Source organism: Vespa mandarinia, chromosome 2 (genome assembly GCF_050613455.1).
Source record: "Vespa mandarinia isolate Hongniang chromosome 2, ASM5061345v1, whole genome shotgun sequence".
Classification (NCBI taxonomy): domain Eukaryota; kingdom Metazoa; phylum Arthropoda; class Insecta; order Hymenoptera; family Vespidae; genus Vespa; species Vespa mandarinia.
In genome coordinates this window covers 6,842,634-6,866,524 of record NC_140811.1, presented here as the reverse complement: position 1 = coordinate 6,866,524, position 23,891 = coordinate 6,842,634, and the positions used below count along the sequence as shown (strand labels likewise).

Here is a 23,891-nt window from a genome sequence, read left to right as displayed (position 1 = left end):
TATACTTGAAAGTAGTGTATATTTAAAAGCAATCTATCTTTTCCATAAAATATAAATAATGCATATATATAAATACTTATTTTTTGTATATTTTAAAAGCTTTTGTAAAAGTAATAATAGTACATAATTTCTTTAAAATATTATTCTATATTTATCTATACAGTAATATAAAGATTAATTATTTTTTTAATTTTTAATTATGTATTTTATTCCCTGAATTTGGCTTTAACTCTGGCAGGTAATGGTAATAAATATAGAATGCTATTTAGAATAATTAATCCAACAGCAAATACTAAACATATTAACAAATTTAATTCTACATTTAATACTTCAGATATATTTTCACCTTCGCGTGTAAAACGTTCTATCAAATAAGTACGTCCATCTGCATACCTACATAATTCAGGTATACCTGGACAAGTCACAGTTTCATTATATGGTAAATTCGAAAATATCGGCATATCCATAGCTAATTGATTTAATGCCAATGAGGCATATCTTGCAGGTAGAGCACTAGAAATTGTTGCTAACCAATGTGGTAAATTTCTGAGACTTCGGATTGCTCCAGATCCAATACCAAGAGACAATAGTGCAACATATAATACTGTTATTGCACCAGTTAAAGAATTCTCAAGTATCATTAATAAAGCCACAGTTATTTGTTCAGCTGCAATATAGCTAGACCAAAGAATGCCAGAAGTATGTGCCCATGCTGAAAGATCTAATTCCAAGATAGGTATTAAGATACTAATTGTGATTAAAGTCGAGATGAAACTTAAAGGTAAACTTAATAATGTGTATGCAGTCAAAAACATGGCTCCACCATAAAGGCCTTCTCTCTTTTCTTGATAATATCTAGCACGAAAACCTGGAACTAATGAGAAACTTACTTAGATGTAAAAATATTCTAAATATATATGTTTCATACTGATTTTTGAAACATACAAAGTAATGATGTTGTCGCTATTCCAGTTACATAAAACAGCATCAATACATTAAAAACCAAGCCTCCTGTTTGTAAAAATATTCTAGATTGTACAGGAGTTGAGTGAGAATATAATATACTCATTAGAGCCACACTGAATGGCAGTAATAAAAAACGTGCGAAGAAGTGCCCTAAACCACATTTATTAAAAGAGAATGTAGCTGCCATACTTCTTCTAAAAATATTATCCATGAATTATTGCTAATTATTGCAATATTAAAAAATAAATAAAATATAAAAAATTAAAAATATTCTTACAAATAAAGAGCTAAAAGTGTGGAAAAACATCCTGGCTTAATTCCTCGGCCCAAACCTTTATGCATAATTCCAAGTGGTGTGTCTTTTAAATTAGGTGATATTTGTGGTGCTTCTTTCATATATAAAAGACCTTCGACTTTAAATTTTTCAACTAACACAGAGATTTGCTGATCAGACTCTAAAAAACGATCTCTAGAACGTCGATCTACCGTTGAAAGACATACTACAAAATCAAGTTTAAATTATAATATAACATTATATTATAATTATAAAAAGTTAGAGTAATCTTTGTTTCAAAGAAAATAATTTTTGTGACTAAATTAAAAAAACTTACAATAATACATTAACGGATTTTCTAATTCTGGACATGGAAATCCAATATAAGTAAAATAGTCTAACATGCTTCTTGTTGGTCCAGAATAAACCACAGCACCCAAACATAATAAAGTCACACGACTGACAAAGGGCAATACATCCGATCTAGGTGTTTCCATAGTCAAAACAACAATAGATCCCCTTCTGGTTGCATAAGACCATAGCATTGATACAATTAAATATGTATTTAATGGGTCAGTATCCCAAGTTGGTTCATCTAGGAGAAGTAGCATTGGATCTTTAGCAAGTTGTACACCTAACATGAGTCGCCGATACTCTGGTCTTGTAAGATCATTCACACATCTATTGGCAACTTGAGATAATGCTAAATCAGCTAATGCTTGTCTAACTCTAGCTTCCCGATTATTTAAATTTGCTAACCACATAGCATAGGTAAGTGTCTGACGAACTGTTAAACTTGGTAATAAATGACATCTATGGGCTACATATCCACCGTGTCTTCTAAATAATTCAGGTGTTAATAAATTACCATTCAATGTTATTCTGCCTCGTACTTCTCCTTCTGCTCTTCCAGCTGTAGTAAATATTTATATATATTTTTATATATTAATAAATATATACAAAATAAAAAATTTTATATAACCAACATATTTTATATATATTTGTATATACTAAATTATATATATATTTTAGATGTAAAAGTAGAAGTATACATACCTATCACATCCAAAAGAGCTCTTTTTCCAGAACCTTTTGAACCTAATATAGCTAAAACTTCGCCACCATGAACTCGTGCAGATACATCTCTTAAAACTGATGTAGGCTCAGATTTGCTTAAACAACTTTTTTCAATTATTACAGTGGTTGAATGAAAAACGTTCGAAATATCCAAAATACAGTCAGATGGTGTCATTGTGAAGGTGTTCAATTAATTTATATTATAAGATATCGTTATTGAAATCATCTCAGAATCATTTAAAGTAGTTCCTTTTTAATAAACAAAAAAGAATGTTGTATATGACGTATATAAATATATTTTTATATTTTAATATTATATTATATTGATTATATATAATATATATTTATTACAAACCTTTATCGTATATGGGTAAATCCAAAAAAAGTATTTTATGTATATAGAAAATATTTCGAATTATCTCTTAAAATAATAACATAAATCTCTAATAACAAATACGATCATAGCAAAAATATTAGTAATTTGAAAGAGAACACGTCGAAGCAATCAAAAAGGATACCTCTCCGGGAGTTGGCTTCTTGAGGTGAATGTCTTCTCTTGGTACGTGTTGGTGGTGGGAGAGACTGATGGTAAGGACGCATCATCGTACCTAGAAAATTTAAGTCCCCGATAAATGAAAGGAGCGTAATCAAATTTTGGATTACATAGATATTTTTCATTTAATTATAATGAAACAACAATATAAAAAATATATTTTAAGATGGAACCCTTGATGTACCAGTAAAAGATCAAAGTAGACAATTGAATATATAAAAAGTTCCATGTTCAACGTCAATTCAAAGCGGACGTCCCTGTAATAAAGACGAGGTCTCTCGGTGCTATGTTGGGGTGGTAGGAAGGAGATACGGGGCCCGTGAAGGTTCGTAAGGCACGCCTGCCAGAAGAGTGCTAGCAAAAGACAACGTGAGACGAGCTTATTCCATATTAGATATTTATTTATTATTACTTTCTATTGTTTACAAAGAAAACAATGATTTGGCGATGAACATTGAGTAATAAATTAGAGTTCTTAATGTAAAATAAAAAGAAGAGATTCCTTCGGTTGTGATTTTACTTTTTATAATCGAACAGTGGATGCTGCTTGTAAAAGGCTGAAAGAGTAAAAAAGAAGAGGTGCAGATAGGTGGACGGAACAGAGATGCGACAACGTCCTCGAGAATACTCGAGGAGGCTAGGTTGAAGGCCTGTTCTGAATGTCGCCGGTGAGTCATTGTCACGAATACGAACAAAGTTATAGCACTTTGATTTATAACGAAGTATTCTTTTATTACCTTTGTCAATTACGAATTTGAATTTTTCATATGATCTACAAATATTTGTAATATACCTCAAACTTCTTATCATATATAGTCAAAGTGCCGTAGATTCATTTCGAGTATTTTACATCCTTAAATTATTATTTCGATATGTAGGTAAACTTTTCTTTTTTCAAATCACATTGTTTACGCTTTGACATAAATTAATTTGATTTTGCATAATAGGAAAGGTGAGAACAATGATTTATAGATCGCACTGCAATTATTATTCTTAATTGACCATGTTAAAAAAATTACTAATAGTATGAATTCCAAAATATCGGTTTTCTACAGTATTTATTAATTCTTTTTTGTTGATCATGTTAATTTATTGGTTTATTAAATTTCCTTAATTGATATTTTCAAGCGATAATGATATCATTTGATAAAATATATCATCCAAACGTCAAAGCATGTTACTCATTTTCAGAGATTTCAATGAGAGTACATTCCCCATTGCATGTGTTTTTGCTACTCGAAAGCTTACGCCTTACGCTAATGTGAACGATCCTAGGGATTTTAATTGTGATTTTAATCAACGTTTTTCTCATAATAAACGCCTTTTTTTCTTTGAATATTTTTAGTAACTTCTACCGTTATCTGTTTCTTTGTTTCATTATACAATAGGTTTGAGATATGTTGTAATGTAGTATGTACTTCGTTGTAATAATAGTTTCAAACGTTCCGTTATATCCAGTCGACCGGTGTTCTCTAAGAAACCTAACAATATAAGGATTTTGAGAAAATCCTTCTTTCAATAACATCGAGAATAATTTATATCATTTAAAAAAGGTATCTTGATATTTCTTATATCATTCTAATTATCTGAAAGATCAATCTGAATCAAAAAAGGAAAAGTATCTTGCAATTAAGAAATTTATATTATTAATAACTTTCTATATGATCCTTTACTCTTTCATACACTTTCCATGCTATTGCATGAGATTTGTGAAAAATATATACACCGTAAGTGAAAACAGATAACATAAGACTGGTTATGAGGCACTTAAAAAATTGCCGTTACGCAAATGAGAAAGAAAAAGAAAGACAACATTCCAATCATCAAGTTTCTGCTGTTCAGCAGTTATTAACAATTCCGCGCTCGATCAATCGTCCTTCGAGATACTGAGAACTGTTCGTGCAATGAACGTAATGAATACGAACATTGATCGTTTCCATAACGTTAATATAACACGCGAAGATTTATTTTAAAATCCTATATAATGCAGGCATAAATAACAAATATAGGATATAGTTTACAGTTTGACGCTTCATTTATAAATTCTACATAATTTATCTAGTTCCGATCGAAGAATGCACTATCCGTTAGTTATAATCTCTATGTACTTACTAATCTACCAAGACAAAAATCACACACATTGTGTGACGATACTTTGGGCACGAAAAATGTTTAATACCAGAGACGTCGGCAATGGCAATGAAACAGACGCTACACGAGTTCTTTTAGGTCGTCAGTTATATGTTATATATACATGCATACATACACCGTTAAACGAGATGCTGCGATTCTTTCCTCTCTTCTGCACATGACACCATCTTACGCATTATAAATAATATGCATGCGGTAAAAGTCATTATTGAATACAGTACTCCTATAATTTTGAGAATTACCATATATTATATAGATCGTTTAAGGGAATATAAATGGTTTGAGAATATTGTTAAAAAAAGAAATTGAATGGAATAAAGATTGATATTTTATATTCGAACATAGTAACTGTACATTTAAAGAATATTTTCACATTTATCTCTGAGTATATTAAACGTATCTTTGTTTTAATTTAATGTAAATTATTGTCGTAGAACATAACTGATTGACGAATCTTCTGACAGTGATTATTACGGAAAATGAGTTCAGAAGCTTGGGAATTGGAAAGACGGTACTCAGTACCAGGAGCTTTGGATACCAGAGGACTCGAACCATCAGCTAGCGAAGATTTGCACGCGTGGTCTATATACAGGTAACAATATTACATAATAATGAGATCTATAAGATCGATGTATCGTATTAAGATTGTATTGATAAAAAGAATTTTGTTTGAAGATAAAATTAATAAAATTGTATCGTCTTTTTTTCAGACAAAACCTTAATTCTGATTTCACGGACTCTGCACTAGGTTCGGCCGAAAAATCACCGTTGCCGTACGGTAACTTTCAACTTCGAGATTCAACGGTACAGAGTATACTAAGACATCCGAGATACGGTCCAAAGAGTCCACTTGCCAATAACTCATATACCTATTTGAAATTTGGTCTACCGCGTGTACTACCACCAACTTCGCGCAATCGTGATGGTTCTAGCGGTTATGACTCTAGCGAAGAAGGTCGACGTATGTCGCAAGTTGGTGCAGCATCTGCACCAGGTATTTCGGCAATGCATTCTGCCAGAAGTGATCCAGATTTTAGACACGTACACGCTTTACCTAGAGAACAAGCACACTCCCAACTCACGGTAACTAGGGATAATTCACGTTTTAGAAGCGTCAGCGAAGCAAATTTGCTTCAAAATGTTGTTACGACTAATCGACGACACAGTATTGCACCAATAGATCCCGGTTATGCAGGACCTAGTAAGTAATAAATTAAAAATTAGTGTAAGTAGCAAATTAAAATTTTTTATATTGAAAATATTTATAAATTCTGCGTTTTGAATTTTGTCATGATTACCAATTAAATTTATAGATCACAATATTTTAAGACCTGAAGATTATACAATGTCATTGAGAGCTGTAGCTTGCATTCAGCATCCACATTTACAACTTCGCGGTGTAGAGACTATAGGCTCAGATGGCCTACCATTACTTCGCGGTATTAATTTGGAAGTTGGAGCAACTGAAGTATTAGCTATAATGGCCACTACCGAAAAAGAAGGGACACAAATTGTAGAGACAATCGCTGGCAAAAAAGTTATCAAGAAAGGTGATATTCTTTTGAATGGCCGATCCGTATCCGCTCGTATTTTGAGGTATGAACTCATTTACTTAAGCAAAAGATCGTTCTTCTTTAGCAGCTTCATTAAATTATTAACATTAACATATTTTTTATTTATGCAGATCTCGCGTTGCTTACTTACCAACGGAGTGTGGACTAACTCCTGGTCTGACGACGCAACAAACTTTAAATTTCTACATGTTGTTAAAAGGAGGAATTAATATTACGACACTAGAAGCCGAGACAATACTCTTGGAGCTTGGATTGGAAGCAACTAAACACTGTCTTGTGAATACATTAACGACGTCCGAGGCACGCAGATTAGCTCTAGCTTGTCGTCTTTTGCAAGATTCGCATATTCTTACATTAGACAGACCTACGCATGGCTTGGATATTTTCGATGCTTTCTTCTTGGTAGAATATTTAAGACAATGGGCTGGAAGAGAGCAAAGAGTTGTTATTTTAACATTGCACCCACCAACTTATGAAATATTAACAATGATATCCAGAGTTACCCTCACTTCGGGAGGTAGAATTATGTATTCTGGACTTAGAAGAGATATGTTGCCATATTTTGCACTTGCCGAGTTTCCCTGTCCTTCCTTCAAAAATCCATCAGATTATTATCGTATGTATCATGAATGAATTCATGTTAAATGATAAATAAAATTTATATTGATAAAGTCGAATTTTTTAATTAATTAAATGGTGTTTTTTTTTTCAGTTGATTTGGTCACTTTGGACGATTTATCGGCAGAAGCTATGTTAGAATCCTCACAAAGAATAGACCATTTAGCAGAATTAGCTAGAACGAGATTACCAGCTTTAAGCGATCCTGGACCACCTTGTCCACTGCCGCCAGCTATTTCCAGTGCTAATGTATTTGTACATATTTATGCTCTGTTATTGAGGATTCTTATCTACAGTCAACCTCTAACAATGACAAAAATGCTTCAGAAGATTGTTATTTCAGCATCTCTCAGTATTTTATTGGGTGCAATATTTTGGAACGTTGCTAGAGATTCTAATCTATATCTGAGAGATAGAATAGGATTTCATTATGCCAGTTTGGGTATTTTTTGCTGGCCTCTTAGTATTTTAGCTATACGTGAAGTCGCTAATTGTAGACCAAATGTAGAAAGAGATATCAGAGATGGACTTTATGGAAGATTTATCTATATCTTTATAGAAGTAAGTTCACACTGTAAGAATATTTTTGTCCTTTAAATCATAAATTAATATTAAAATATTTTCTCTGACTTTAGCTATGTTGTGGTTTACCAATTTGGTGTATAGTATATTTAGTATACTTAGCACCAGCATTCGCGATGTGTGGATTACATCTAGTACCTGATGAAAATTTAACATCTTTGTGGAATTACCTTGCTATTGGTTTATTATACCTGATGCTACAGCATTTAATATGCATACTTTTTGCTCATATATGCAGATGGACATATCTAGCAGCTTTTTGTTCTGCTATTATAATTGGTGAATTAAGTTTGGCTGCTGGAGTGACGTTACACTTAGAGAATTTACCATCGTGGTATAAACAAATTAGTCCCATGCGATGGGCACTATCTTTATTACTTCCCCCTCTTCATGGTCCAGAAAGTATGAGCAAATTAACTAATTGTAAACCTAAGCAAGTTCTACGCCAAGATATCATTTTTCAAAATACGTGTGAACCATCGGATGGTAGTTTAGCATTGCTTGAAATAGCATTTGATAAATTTGATCTACAAATAGAATTGTGGATGGGTGTAGGAGTAGCCATACTTATTGTACTTATTATGTTGGCATTTTTAAGTATTAAGTATAATGCTTTAAAACGACCTCGAAGTGCACCGAATAAACCTTAAAAGACATTAATCATGTATCAAATGGTACCAATGATTTACTTAATTGTCATTTACCTCGGTGTATTCTTTTAAAAAGGACAGATCTTGACAAAAAGTATCAATGAAATAAAATTCTGTTGTACGATATAAAATATAAAATGTAAAAAGACACAACCTTGCTACAATTGTAATTATGACCAAATATGGTTAAAAAAAAATACGCTTAATGATTTATATTTTTAAGTTTATAATCACAATAAACTATTAAATTGTTTTTATGAAATAAAAAAAATATTTAGTATGTATAATTTGAGCCATCTAGTGTATCTAAGTATTATTAGTTTTATCCAAACAAAAAAGAGTTTACAAGTAAAATAATTCAATTCTACAGTACATATTATGTATTAGGATAATTGAAATGTCGTTTTTTAATTTATTTCATTACAAATAAACGAAATGTTACTAAAATAAAAGTGAAAACACGATGCTAAAATGCTCAAACTAACTGTTAATAAAAACAATATGAAGAAAGGAAAAATAATTATAGATCAATCGATTTTTACCTACACAGTATACTTGGTAAAGCAGCGATCTATTATTACCGATTGAGTAGTCGATAAAAATAAGAATCTACTATCTATTGATAACAAGTCGAACTAGAAAGAGTAAAAGTCTAGTTGTAAAGAGTATTGCAGCAAATCTGATTCTTCGTATTCCTTATTTAGATTTCTGAGAATACTATTTGCTTATTTCAAAATTTTTATCTTTATAAATGGTATTACTAATAGACAATTTTTCATTATCTTTATCTCTAAAATATACTTAGAACTCTAAGATGAAAGACGAAAGCTTCATAATTAAGAGATGCTAGGTTGATTTTTATTAAAACAGATTATCACCTTTTGCTCAAAACGTATGTGACTTCAGCGACAGATATGGACGAAATATGAACTATAAACGCAAGCGGGGAACGCTATTCCTATCATGCGTTTATCATAACGATATATAAGCTTATGTTGGTTATTACTCTCTCATGCGTACATAACAATCGGTTTCGTTGGGTTAGAGTAAGTAGTTTAATAGCTGTGAATTCACTTTTCAGTTTCTTATATGTATATCTTTCTTCGATGCAGCGTGCGTCTCACAATGTTCCGTGTTAGATACGCATTTGTTTCACAATAAATACATAGAAAGTAATAATATAATTGACACGTATGATAGTTAGTATATAAATTTGCGAAGTTAAAGAAATTATCTTTGAATTTAACTATATTTTATTAATTTAGCCGTAGAAATATTATTGGCAATGTAAAATGTTAGTACTTTAGTCTATAATCAGAATTAGATTAAAAGGAATTTGAAAATACATTGAAATATATAACCATTCGCTCGGTAGTATGCGCGTTGCTTGATCTATTGACAAGTAAGTTTCAATGCATCGCAAATACTACCGATCGATAGGTCTTACTACATAGAAGTTACTGCATTTGAAGATTTTAGGGCTGACTGTAACTGTACTCTAAAATCCACGTACCGCAATGCCGTTCCACAATGTCTTTCCGTTTCGAGAGCTTCAGACTTCTTAACTAACAGGAAAATTGTGAGACCTCGCTGACGGATAGCTCTACGGTTAGCTTCAGACAACGGAATATTAAGCACGACCATTCGTGCTTTCCTAATTTCGAACAATAAAAAACGGAGTCCACGGTAAGACCTTTAATCGCGCCTGAACACTCACGTGAGTTTTAGAAAAACGGTGACTATACTCTACAATCCGCGTTTCCGGGGTAACACAAATAATCAGACGGTTTAATCGCGCCCGTGAACACCCATTCCTGTGTCCATTGACACGCGCATGGGTATTCTCCTATTCTTCTCGTATTCTCGCGTAAAAATCGATGATGAACCGAGCCATTCAACGATACATTGGACTCATCCGACCGCAGATGAATTTATTCCTCGATGATCCAGACTGGAGAAGAAGAAGAGAAGGAGAAAATAAGAGAAAGACAAAAAAGAAAGACGGAAAGTGCGCGCACGTAACAACGATGGAATTCGGAATGAGAGGTGGAAATATTAAATATCGCTCGATGATCCCTCGATGATCCCTGAAAAAGAAGAGGAGAAAAAAAGAAATATGAGATAGAAAAGAGCCGGAGAATGAAAAGAAAAGAGAGCCGAAAAAAGAAAAGGAGAGAGAACGAGGTGGACATATTGAATCGCTCTACCCAATCAAAATCGGAGTATCAAAATCGAGCACAATTTTCCTCTCTGAAAGGAGTCTCATGCAAGGGTTCACACCGAAGAGCCCTTCCCAAGGGTCACAGTTGAGAACTTTACACATGCTGAGACAGCAGCCCGCACAAAGGCTTACACCTATGGGCCTAATCCATGGGTACCATCCGAGACTTATAAATAATAATAAAAGTAAATGAGAATAAATAGGAATTACTGTGAATAAACGTGCGATAAAACAGTTTTCTATGGGTTTCTTTAAGAAATTATTTTAGAATTCTACTATATTTAATCATTTATCTATTGAAGTATTATTAGCAATATAAAATGTAAGTACTTTAACATATAGTCATAATTAGAATTAGAAAAGAAGATTTTGGAAAAGCATTGAAATATGCACCAATATGCTCAGTAATACTTGCATCCCATAAGATTTCGATATATTACAAGTACTACCAACCCAGGTCTCAACACGTTGCTGCATCTGAAAACCCATTTATGACCTCCCGTAAAAAAATCAAAGGTGTATTTTCGAAGTTATCAATATTAGATCGATAGTATATGTATTAATCGATAGTATATGATAGTACATGTATATCTTTATAATGTAGATCTTTATAATGTTACTAAGAATGTCCTGTCGTTTAAATGTTAGTAAAATAATCTTAATTATTAATTATTCGCGATATCGAACTAGCTGAAAAGAAATAAACAAAGAAAGAAATATGTATATATGTATATTAGTTATTTGAAAGATAAAATTTTGAATTTAATTTAATTTAACTTAAGAAAAATAAAAGAAAATGAGAAATTCTCGATATTGATTCAAAGAAATACTATGTTCTCTGAAAGAAATATTACATTAGTAACGCGTGGCAAAACTTAGAGAACTTGGCACATATTCCATTTTACTTGTTTCAGTTGCATGTGTATCTTTATTCAAAGTACTTTTAATGGTCCCCATAATTGCAATATCTTATACGTTTCGTGACTATAACTTTAAACTTAATAAAAATAAGAAATATACTATTTATGAAAGACAAAAGTATAAATTTAATTTAATATTAAGAGAAAGAAAACATGAAAAATATATGAAACTCAACTTTAATAATAAAAATGCAAAATATTAAATAATCCTAGGGACCTTGGCAAACTATCTTGTGTGCTCGTTTTAGCTTCCTATGCATAGAACTCGATTTTATTAAAATAAAATTATGAATTTAATCAAATTTTAACAAAGAGAAAATGTGTAGAATTTATGTCTCAATATTAATAATAAAAATACATAATTTATGAAATAATCCTATTCACGTACGCGTGGCAATGTGGAACCGGAAATAGAAAGTTACGTCGTCTCAGTTTTTCAAATCTACACCCCTACACCCATCATCATAAGAGCAATTTAAGTGACAACATGGTAAAATAACATGGTAAAATAAAAATATGACTGAGCTATTCTCGAAAGTTTCTGATGAACCTTCCAAAATAATTCAATAGTCTATAGTTGGTTTTTCGAGCCACAATTTGTGGGGGCCTTTACAATATATAGCCTCTTCTTTGCTTTGTGCCCTATCCTAATCGATTATCATTTAAAAACTGTAACGACAAAATTTTATACCAAATTCTAAGATAAAGAAGATAACCCTAACACAATCCTAATGTATATGAAAAGTATAAATCTTATTTTTTAGGATAGAAACTGATTACTACTTTTTCGAGAAATACTTTTGCGCAATGTAGAAGAAATTAGAATTAATATATTGATTGCTGAAAATTCTGAGGTAAAAATTAATTAATTTATCATCTAGGCCTATGGACTATGCTCTATAAGTTTCTTTGTTTTTTAGCAATCATTCTACTTGACTTATCTCTTCAAAAGCAATGATTCTATCAAGACTTTTCTTTTATCAATTCAAATTGATTAAATATTTAATTCATTGTTATTTAAAAATATAAAGCAAACCCTTGGATGTTCCTTCTTACAAAAGATTTTTTTAATTGTTATAAAGAAATCATGTATAGTATCGTTTGTAATCCAGAAACTATCCATCACGAATGTCTTCTTGTTTATTGTTTATTAAAACTCATGAATAACGATTTTTTGATATTTCCGCACGAGAAAAATATTTAAAAATGAATTAAAATATTCAAAATTTGTAATAATTATAAACGCGTTTGAACAAGAAGACCCTATCCTGATCTAATAAATAAATCAAAAAATAATAAACCATTCACGAGTAAATCTCTAAAAAAATTTGCTCGTGGTCACTCAATGCTCTTCTACTAAATAATTACAACCAATCACTCTTGCCGATTCGAATCTTTCGTCCTCGACATGATTGAGTGATCGGAGGGATTTAAAAATTCACTTATTATTTAAGTTCTGCGATGGCTCCGAAATACTCGCCCATCAATTAGATCGAAATTGAGGGTGGATGATTCGTAGATGGTTGAAAATGAGGTAGGTCGATATCAAAGTTGGATGAGATCCTCTTCAGTGATACGCTGATTCTAATTTGCAGTAGTTATTTTTTAACGGATGGTTACTGAATTTACTTTGTGAAATTTTACTATCTTTTATAAATATAGTCTGTGCGACTATAAAAAGAGCAAAATACTTTGCAAACGAACATTGACTCTAACGACTGCATTGTCGATACAAAACACTTGCTGTTTAAATCGCGAAACGTTAATGAACAAATATTGCTTCTACTTGGAGATATTTTTATTTTAGTGATATAAACTCTCGATTACTTCATTTAGTAATTACTAAGTAATTACTATTAAGGGGTCTGATCACCCAGAGCGCTCGAAAAATGAACTTATTTTAAAAAATCTATAAACTCAAAAGTATTAAACTAACATTTTTTATTTTTGGCCACATAGTAGTTTATACCAATAATCGTCGATACGCCATAAAGCCTTTTATGTTTCATAAAGCGAAGAGAAGACTCGTTTGCGCCAAGTTTCGTTTCCAGAAACAGTAAAACCTGAGCCTTTTTTCATTTCTGCTGTCAATTATTATTCCTCTTTCACAACATTTTCCATTGATATCTTACACACACTCTGTGCAGCAGTATGTGCTCGAGACGATATCGTAAAACGATTGGTACATTGCTTTCGATAAATCCATGATTTTACAAAATTTTTCTATTCTTTGTAAACCAATTCCTAACAATCGGAATGCTAAAATAATTCGTCTGTTTATGTCATACGCTTTATTTTTTATGAGAGGATTGGAAAGGACACTAGTTGGTTCGCAGGAGTCACGTGAAATCACTAATGTAAAACCGAATCCACGAATGCTCGATTTCATGAACTTCACGTCACCATTGCATGCCTTGCACTTTACAATATTACTGATTAGAGAAAAACGGATACAAAGTTTAAAATTCCGCACACATACAAAAGGATACAATAGAACAGGTATGCGCGTCGAATACGTATGGGTCGAACTGCGCGACTCATCGCTTCTTTAAAATGAGACCTTGTTCATCAAAATCAGTCTAGAATTACGCTTGTTCTCATTGATGGGGTAATCGATTATAAAACCAAGAGTGAATAACCTTAAATCGCGAAACGCGAACTAACAAACACTGCTTCTACTATGCGATATTTTTATTTTAGCTTTTGTTAATATTCAATAAAGCCAACTTCCGTGAGTCCAAAACTTAACTTATTAACTTATTAATTTATTGTTTAAATATTAGTTTATTTAATACCATGTATTTTTATATTATTTAAATAAATCTAAACTTACCGAAAGTATTAATTTTTTAGTTTTCAAGTTTAGAAAGAGAAAACTTCGATGTTTTTTTCGGAATCCAAAAGAATACTAATACAGTAACCGTCAAAGTCAGTCAACAGTCCAAATTTGTTAACATTACATATAGTTAACGACCGCGAGATCAAAATTTTAAAGTATTGACATTTTAAATTAAGATTATTTTAAGTTCTTCCCATGTTTCGAGCTATGGCATGTTTAAATTAATATACTTTTGTTTAAATATTAATTAGATACACTCTACGTACGTTTCAAATTATTTAAATAATTATAAAATAATAGAAAGAATCATTTATTTAAGTTTACTCATTTGGAAAGAAACTGTTTCAATCTTTACTAATCGGAATCCAAAAGAGAATTGGTTCGATAATAATCAAAGTCAGTGAAAAGTTCATTTTTATTAAGGTTCGCGCGTTCGAACAAAGTTAATCGATTGTTAATTTTTCTTAATATTAGATGTAGGCAACGACCCCGTGTTCGAAATATAAATGAATTGAAATATTAAATTAAAATTATTCTACTAAATGTTTCTTATATGATTTTTGTGTTTCTAATATATAAAATGTAATAGAAGCTAAACATTTTTCTAAAATATAACAATATTTCAGAAATATTGATGTGAATGGTTGACATATTTCCTTATTTTTACCATAGAATTATCTTTCGAATACTCATTAAAATGTCTGAAAAAGTTACTGCGGCTTTTCATTATGAGCATCGTACACGCTTTTCCTTACGTTTGTATGAATCAGAAAATCTGAGCATCGGTTTACGCATATAAACAAGGAAAATCAACTAATTCCCAGAAATGAAACATACTCCATTCAAGAGTTTATATAAAAATCAGTAATAGGAATATGAGCTTCTTCTCTTTTACCACGAGTTCAAGTGGTGCCACTATACTTTTTTCTTGAAAAATGTCGAAAACAGCGTTTACTCCCACAGTGAGTTTAGGTATAATCTTCGACCGATTTTAATGAACAAGATCTCATTTTAAAGATGAAGGTTTAAAAGAGGACATGGATTTCTCGAATTTTTGAAAAAGCTTTATTTTTGTACATGAACTATTCTCGAAAGAACGCCATATTTTGACACAATTTTTTTTAAAGAAAATAAAACTTTTTCAAAAATTCGAGAAAGCCATGTCCTTACTTATGTCTTTATCTTTAAAATAAGATCTTGTTCATCAAAATCGTTCAAAAATTATATCTGTACTCATTATTGATGTAAACCATTATAAAACCAGAAGAGATAAACAACCTTAATACTAATATAAACGCTAGTTTTTTTATGGAAATACAGATATTATTTTGCTATAGACAACCGCCATATGCTGTTAATCACCTATTTGTTAAAGATAATGAGCTGCCGCTATCAATACAGATCATAAATAGATTATAAACTGATTTAATCTATAGGAAACTACAGGCATGGTTTAATGATAATTCGATATGATTGATAAGAATAAAAAAAATTCATAAAAATATTTAATATTTTTCTCTATTTCTTTTTTGTATTTAAACTGCATTATATTGGCCACCCTAGAGATTTAATGATCTACGTGCATGCACCATTGCACACCTACCAGACCGACCCTGAATAAAACACTCAAATTGACTCGTCGGCAGTGATCAGTAACGAAGAAAGTTACCGGATGTAAAGAAAAAGTGACGGTATGTTGTTATCTTATCTCGAACTATTTCCTGTCAACCTGAGCCCGCCTTTCATAGTAATCTCACACTGCGCCTACGTATAAATACAGGAAGCATAAAGAAGAATCGTAATATACTCGTGCGTAGATTTTTAAAAAAGGATTAGTATACATGAAGTATATGCGTGGCTATTTTTCGTATATGTTTATTAAATTTTCCTTGAAATGAATACTTAGGTTAAATAAACATGAGGGAATATTGCACATATATATGTGTATATATATATATATATATATATATATATATAAACTTTGTAAATACAATTGTAATTTCTTAGAATAAATATTTAACTATGTGGGTGTCTGAAATTGCTTGACATTTCGAACGTTTAACTTTAGTAAAAGTAGCCTATATAGTCTATGCGGTAAAAACGTTTAGTCTTAATTATTTGATCTTATATGTTATGCACTCTGGTATAATGTATTATATTTAGTTGAAGAACTCATCGCACATATTGACTTTTTTGCATATAGTCACAGTTATTATAACTGTGTTTCCTATAAAATAAGATTTTATTATACGATTTGTTAGCAACATATAAGTAAATTTTCATATACATTCGATTTTTACGTGAATTTAAAGATTCGTAATTATGATTCTCAAATGAATGTCCAATACGAAGTTATAATAATACACATTTTACTTGAGTATGAGTATGATATATAGCATGCTGCTATAGAGATGTGATTAAGTAATATTTTGAATCTCTAACTATATCACCGAACCACGTAACGTTCGTTGTTTATATCGTGTAAGTAAATTTGTTAAGCTTAACAATAGATATCGTATGTCATCCAAGCGTACATAATATCAATATATGAATGTCATAAGGTACGCACATTTTACGTTATAGACAGAGAAAAGAATGTTATTTACATTGTATTTTTTGGTATTAGCCTGAAAAATCTTGTTTCGAGAATGACTCATTAATTACATAAGAAGCATATTTTTACCAATTATGAGCAAATTACAATCGTGTCACTGAATACTTTTAACCTTTCCTGTTTAACAAGGTCAACAAAATTGTGTCGAAATGTACATCAATTTAGTAGATAATCGATATTTGTGAAATCTTATTATAGCTGTACGATACAAAGTTAATTATTTAAAGAAACAATGACTATGAGAATAAAAAATCATTTATCATAGAATGTGATAAAACGGTGCAAATGGTTATCATAATAATAATAATAGCAAATACCTGGAATTAATACTTTATTCTAATGAAAGAATCGTTCAATTATTTTCTTTTTCAAATTTAATCGATAAACGCTTCATCTTTTAAAGCATCTTTTACGAGAAACATGGCCTCGCGGCACGAAGTGGTTGAAACGTGAATGCTTCACCGACAGCATAAATGAATGGAATGCCAACCCACACCTAGGAGCTGTTCGTTATACACTGGTAAGCTGTTCGCCTCAGGGCGAGACTTCACGTACGATACGTCAAGTGGCAGACCCGTATCAATCAAAGACGTCTTTATGGGCAGCATTGATTGAATGTCTTTAAGGATACGTTCATTCAAAACCGATGGAAACACATACGTGAAAATTACGTAAGAAAATATATTTCGTTCTTATATATACGTTATATATTGTAACTTTAATTATAAATTTTATCTTCTAACGTTTTTTGTATATTTTCGTATATTTTAAAAATATATATGAGAAAACATAAAATGTCATAAAAATATATCGAAATATATACTTGTATTTTTTATCAATGGATATTTATTATTTAGATAATTATTGTAACAAATTCTGAAAATATATAAAAACAAAGAGAAAAAAGAGAAAAAGAAGGAACAAAAGAAGAAAATACGAAAAGTCGATACTGATCGTAAGTATCTGAATAAGATCTTTCTTTAAAAACGAATTTTTTAAAGGACAGGGTCGTTCGACGTACGGAATCTTCCCTGGCACTGTTAGTGTTGCGAATGGTACTGCTCTGCTAGCAGCACGTGTGTGTAAATGTGTGCGTGAATTCTCTGTTGAGCTAAACGTTACGTTCTCTCTCTTTCTCTTTTTTTCCCTCACTATCTCTTTATACATTCGCGAGGAAAGAAGAGCAAAGGGGGTGCAGGGAAAAGAGGAGAGTCTCACGCACGCGTGAGGGAAGACCGCGCTTAGTTTTCCGACTATGGTCCTCCTTACGGCCCCACCGATTTCCCACGCGCCACTCTCATCGATGTTCGGGTTCGGTCAGTAACGACCGTCCGCCCCCTCCACTTCGCCCCACTCATCTACCTACGCCTTGTTAATGAAAACATCTTTTGTCAATGAACTGACGTCAGTCCGGCATCCAATTGGTCCTTTTCGCAAGACCACGTGACTCTCGTCCAATCATCGTATGCGCTGCTCCCCTACGCACTGACCGCCGAGTGTAATTTGCCCATTCTCGGCGGAAGGACGCTCGAGGTAAGGTGTGGCCTTCGACGTGTGATACAACACAACGGGTTAAAGCAAGAGCGAAGATCTTGGAGAAACTTTGTGAGTAAGCTCTCCTCTTGGTCTTTCCATCCAACGAAACGAAAAAGAAACGGAAGTCAAAAATAAGAAGAGAAGAATGTAAAAAAATAGAGAGGAGTGAGAAAAAGAGAAAGAGATAGACAGACAGATAGACAGAGAGAAGGGCAAAGAAGAAAAAGGGTGGACGAAGTAGGAGCCAGAAAGAGGGAAAGAGAAAGGTGGAAATTATATCGCACGCTAGCCGAAAAACCACTACGAGGAGAAAACGACGCGACGCGAGCGATGCTGGAAGGATTCGTAAGGTGAAGCGAAGACGGCGACGATCTCGAGTCGTCGAGATACGTGATCGGTATCGAATGAGTCAGTGAGCGTCGTGAGCTCCGCTCGCTGTTGCCGCTGCCGCTGCCGTTGACACGGGTCCAGCGTACGTTACGCAGCATCCCCGTTTTTCTCGTTATGTTACTCGTGATCGCTACCGCCGTCATCGCCATCGTCATTGTTTGTCGTAGTTTGTAGATTGTCTTAATTGTCTCTATTTTAATTGTTATCGTTATTATTATCGCTATTCGTTCTATCGTCAGTATGGTCCATTCACGAAGCTATCATCAAGTTCTATGTTGATAAACGAAGAGAGAGAGAAAGAAAGAGAGAAAGGGAGAGGGAAAAAGAGAAAGAGAGAGATAGAGTGAGCATAAAGAAGAAGAGTAAAGAAGATAGGACATTAGTGAACGTATATTCGAAGAAAGGTAAAAACCAAAGAATGGTTGAACGTATGTTAGGAGAAAACAAAAGAATGAAGCTTATTAAAATGATCTATGCGCCAAGATAAGATTTGACCTTTTTAGAATTGCGAAGAGCTTTTTTGGCGTTGGCAAATATCTGCGAGAGTTACCTCGGAACATGCATTTTTTGAACAATCGTAAACATTCCATAAACGTGTCGTTAATTGGACATGTCTTAATTTGCAAAAGGATCAATAATCGCAACGAACTGACGGTAGAGGTGGAGGTGGTGGAGAAGAAGCACACACGACATTAATGTCGCAGGAAGTGATGGGTATGCATGAGAGATCACCGAACGATGCTATGTGAACGCGATGTTGTAACGTCGTGGGCGCTGATGGAATGTCTGTGGGAAATGCGTTCTACGATATAACTTAAAGTGCCATTTCATCATATCCAATAAATATTTAATAATAAATACACATTATGTGGGCATGTGCGTAACTTCGTTTTATCGTTTATATAAATGAACATGCAATAATTAAATAATTATCTAATATTTACATTCTTCACGATTAGTGTCAAAGATAAATATATTAAATGATACATTCAAAACACATACAAACATATTGGTTATCTGCATATATTGGCAGTTATTTGTATATATCAAGAATATAATATAAGAATACATTGCTTGTCTATTAGTTAAATATTGGAAATATCGTTGAAGAGTTTTTATTCCATGTACACATTGTGTATGACAAACTGTGCAAGAAGAAATTGAAAGAAAGAAATGAGCCTATAAGGATCAAAGAAGGAAAAAGAGGAAATACTAAAATGAATATTAAACATGGATATTTATGGAAATAAAAGAATTCATTTACAACTGTAAATAAACCAATTAAAACATTATGGCGGATAATCTCATAGGGCCAGATTGGCTCTTTAGAGAACTCAGATCCCAAGATGGTACAAATAGGCTCCTTATTTTAGATTGTAGAGCTCATTCAGATTTTCTGGAAGCTCATGTCAGAGGATCTGTATCTTTGGCTATACCAAGTATAATGTTAAGACGATTGGCTGCAGGTAAAGTAGATTTGATATCAACGATAAGGTGTTTAGACCTAAGAAACAGAGTAGAAGTTTTTCTGCATGGAGATAAGAGTAGTAGAGGAACATTTGTGTTGATTGGAGATTCTACAGATCCTATAGGACACCAGGGTGAGACAATTCAAGTTTTAAATCGAAGACTTAGAAGCAATGGTGGGAGTGTTGCTATACTTGTTGGTAAGTTAAGGCACCACTTATATTCTTATTCTTATCATTTTATTCTTTTCACTTTAAATATCTTTGATTTCATACTTATTATCTCTTTCAGGTGGTTTCATAGCATTTAGAGATAAATATCCAGAATGGTGTGAATGTAGTCAAGCTAATATGGAAGGGTCATCTGGTCAAGACTCTAATGATGGAGAGTTGATGGGTCTCAGATCGCTTAGGATATCAAGTCCACCAATAAGAGCATATTCTGATTCAGATAGTGACAGTACATGCGATTCTGTTGGTATGTATCATTTATTTCTTTTCAAATTTAGAGGAATTATTGATTACAATATTTTAATTCTTTTTTTTGCATATGTTTAGGACCTGAAGAAGATAAAGATTTTCCTGTAGAAATTTTACCTCATTTGTACCTTGGAAATGCAGCCAATAGCGAAGACAAAGAAGCTTTGGCACGACATCGAATACAATACATACTCAATGTAACGCCAGATTTACCAAATGTATTTGAAAGTGCTGGCTCTATAAAATACATGCAGATACCAATAAGTGATCATTGGAGTCAGAACTTAGCCAGTTTTTTTCCACAAGCTATTCAATTTATAGGTAAGTATGCGTTTCGACTCTAAGCAAGATCATTGAAGACTGAAATATTTCAAGATTATGAAATTTTTAGAGGAAGCACGGAGCTCAGACAAAGGAGTGCTGGTTCACTGTTTAGCTGGAGTGTCTCGGTCTGTTACGATTACTGTAGCTTATTTGATGCACAAATGCAGTCTAAGCCTAAATGATGCTTTCAATCTAGTACGTAGTAGAAAATCCAATGTTGCTCCGAATTTTCATTTTATGGAACAACTGCTTAGTTTTGAAAGAGAATTAAGAGATAGGGGAGATAGAAACAAAGGAAATGATCAAAGATGTATTGGTGCCTGCTTACCTGGTAGCACTTGTAATTGTCCTGCACCGAGCTTTTTAAATCCCGTTGATTTGGGTCTTAGTCCAGATTCAGGGATAGAATTTGATAGATGGGCAACTAGTACACCAGCTGAATGAGACAGGCCTGGAGGGACCCAATACAAATTTTAGGTCCCTCCTTGCAAATTATTTATCATGTTAAAAAGGTCCTGATTGAAGGGTATAGGGAAACAAAATAAAAGTTCTACTATGAGAAAATAAGAATTAGAATCTTCAGTATATCTTTATAAATGGTCAAGGAGCATAAATGGAAAAAAAGAAAGAAATATGTTACTCTTCGTTTTTCTTGCAGAGATATTATCTCTATATTTGTCATTTAACCGTCTTAATACTGTTTTCTACCATCTTAAAGGCTTCCTATTATCTTTTTTTTTTTAAATTCATTGAATACAGTGAGTGCTGGACACAAAATGTCTTCTATAATGATAAAATTGACTTTATTCTTTATAAAATTCATTTAAAATTCTAAGATAGATCAGATTGCTGCAATTATAACAGTCATACTATGTGTAGAGAATAAATACGACTGCCTCCATGAAATATATAAAATAAACTTAGAAAAACGTTTCTCAGATTGTTATGAGCAGCATTGGATATTGAAAGTATTTTATAAATGAAACCTGTAATTTTCTATCGCGTAATCGCATTTCATATAAGTGTGATTGTATGTTTTTAAATCATCCTTCCAAAATAGAAACGTAGTATATGTCATCTATTGAAACTTGTATTATGTTGCCAATGATGTTAGGTTAATTTCCTATTTACAGTTTTCCTTCATAATTAGGGTCTATATTTTAATATTTTTTCCCTAAACCCTTCAATAATGTGGCTGTGTTTATTTTATGATAGATGATGTTTTTAGGTATGAAATATTCTTTAATGAACAAATTGCAATAGATCAATCACAATCTGTAGTTAAAATAAACCACTGTTTAATGTGCTAAGTTTGGAGGTACAAAATTGAAATTGATGGTCTTGTACTCAACTGTTAAGCTGTGTAAAGTAATATGATACTCAAATGTAATTTTTTATGTAGTTTTTCAATACACTGAAGTGACTTACCTTACAAAGGGTATTTTTAATGCGTTCTGGTTTGAAAGATGCAAAAGGATTTGTGGATATTACCTGAAGTCTTATATCAGGCATATCTGCCTTAAGCAAGATGTTTAGGGATCATCTTATAGCGATTCAATTTATAATAGACAAGAAAAATAAAAAAAATGATTTTTAAAACATTGCAAATATCAGCACAAGAGCATAATTGATATTACTAATTGTATCTGATATTGCTGATAAAAAGTAGTGAATGACAATGGTTCCTGCAAATCACGTTACTATAGAATGCAGAATAATGTTGATCCTTCAAATTTTTTATGAAGGTTTTTTAAGCAACTATCTTGCTCTTATGCATCAATATTAAGACCAGAATGCAGCTATTTATATGCTATAAGCAATCCGTATACTGAATTGGAGTCTTAATTGTATGAAACGGCAATGTTTCCATTATCTTTCAGATCTCAAATATATATTAAAAGTTATTTTTATAAAAAAAAAGAGTTACATTCACATTCCCATTACGAGCCAAAATGGCCTGATACACTATGTAACTATCTTTCGTACGTTATATGTACTGTTCATCAAGCGTAATAGAAATTAATAAATGTATACTGTGAATGTTATTTTTCATATAATTAACTGCAAAGATATAACTATTTCTTAACTATTGCAAGAATAAATTGATATACAATTAAGAAAATATATATTTGACGTTAATGTAATAATAATATTCTACTATCACACTGTTGTCTGTTGTATGTTTAAAGGACAGATGTCCAAAAAAATTTAATCAAATATTACGTATATTACATAAATTATTTTATATTCATTGTTGTATATATTTTGATTAATTTCATTAGAAATACAACCAATCTTATCCAAGGCAAATAAAGGACTGTCATTTTAGTAAATTAATTTTCCTTGTTTTAAATGACATGATGTAATTTTACAATATAATAAAATTAAATGGATCGTTCAAATAATATCAATAAATCGCTACGATTATTCATATTCATCACATAAACGGTTGAATGAATGATGTTTAATTAAGTAAATGCTTAATGAATAAATTAAACGTACTATTTCATTTAAAAATTTTCATATTTATATAAATATAAGTATAATAGTATATTATGAGTTATTTACTATCAGTCTACTATAAATTGTCTATATTACGTACAAACTTGATTAATATGATACATTATTTGTAACCGTATATATCAGTTTATAAATA

General features: G+C 31.9%; 3 protein-coding genes across 13 annotated transcripts; 2 read left to right on the top strand and 1 right to left on the bottom strand.

Annotated features, from left to right (window-relative positions):
- Window positions 1-125: 125 nt before the first annotated feature.
- LOC118439658 (ATP-binding cassette sub-family G member 5) lies at window positions 126-17,565 on the bottom strand. 4 transcript variants are annotated; one of them, XM_085655116.1, is made up of 8 exons: window positions 3,055-3,195; window positions 2,673-2,925; window positions 2,297-2,566; window positions 2,109-2,153; window positions 1,578-1,835; window positions 1,244-1,466; window positions 946-1,160; window positions 126-874 (listed from the first exon to the last, which is right to left on the bottom strand). In XM_085655116.1, the coding sequence occupies exons 3-8, from the start codon at window positions 2,490-2,492 to the stop codon at window positions 207-209; spliced, it is 1,605 nt and encodes a 534-aa protein (XP_085511242.1). In that variant the 5' UTR covers window positions 2,493-2,566; window positions 2,673-2,925; window positions 3,055-3,195; the 3' UTR covers window positions 126-206. The 4 variants fall into 4 exon arrangements, with proteins under 4 accessions (XP_085511242.1, XP_035717421.1, XP_085511241.1 ...); XM_035861528.2 differs by adding an exon at window positions 4,983-5,057 and having other exon boundaries at window positions 130-874; window positions 1,578-2,153; window positions 3,055-3,224; XM_085655115.1 differs by lacking the exon at window positions 3,055-3,195 and adding an exon at window positions 17,357-17,565 and having other exon boundaries at window positions 130-874; window positions 1,578-2,153.
- On the top strand, window positions 3,174-8,680 carry LOC118439655 (ATP-binding cassette sub-family G member 5). Of its 5 annotated transcripts, none has more exons than XM_035861518.2 (8): window positions 3,174-3,328; window positions 3,408-3,538; window positions 5,456-5,613; window positions 5,732-6,222; window positions 6,335-6,617; window positions 6,706-7,211; window positions 7,308-7,774; window positions 7,849-8,679. In XM_035861518.2, exons 3-8 carry the CDS (start codon window positions 5,501-5,503, stop codon window positions 8,443-8,445), a joined length of 2,457 nt encoding a protein of 818 aa, XP_035717411.1. In that variant the 5' UTR covers window positions 3,174-3,328; window positions 3,408-3,538; window positions 5,456-5,500; the 3' UTR covers window positions 8,446-8,679. The 5 variants fall into 5 exon arrangements, with proteins under 5 accessions (XP_035717411.1, XP_085511238.1, XP_035717412.1 ...); XM_085655112.1 differs by having other exon boundaries at window positions 3,223-3,239; XM_035861519.2 differs by having other exon boundaries at window positions 3,228-3,538; window positions 5,486-5,613; window positions 7,849-8,680.
- Window positions 17,566-18,326: 761 nt separating the features above from the next.
- Mkp3 (Mitogen-activated protein kinase phosphatase 3) lies at window positions 18,327-23,567 on the top strand. 4 transcript variants are annotated; one of them, XM_035861537.2, is made up of 5 exons: window positions 18,327-20,431; window positions 20,549-20,632; window positions 20,724-20,909; window positions 20,990-21,232; window positions 21,303-23,567. In XM_035861537.2, exons 1-5 carry the CDS (start codon window positions 20,257-20,259, stop codon window positions 21,677-21,679), a joined length of 1,065 nt encoding a protein of 354 aa, XP_035717430.1. In that variant the 5' UTR covers window positions 18,327-20,256; the 3' UTR covers window positions 21,680-23,567. The 4 variants fall into 4 exon arrangements, with proteins under 4 accessions (XP_035717430.1, XP_035717428.1, XP_035717427.1 ...); XM_035861535.2 differs by having other exon boundaries at window positions 18,332-19,369; window positions 19,469-20,632; window positions 21,303-23,566; XM_035861534.2 differs by having other exon boundaries at window positions 18,332-19,841; window positions 19,925-20,632; window positions 21,303-23,566.
- The last annotated feature ends 324 nt before the right edge of the window (window positions 23,568-23,891 follow it).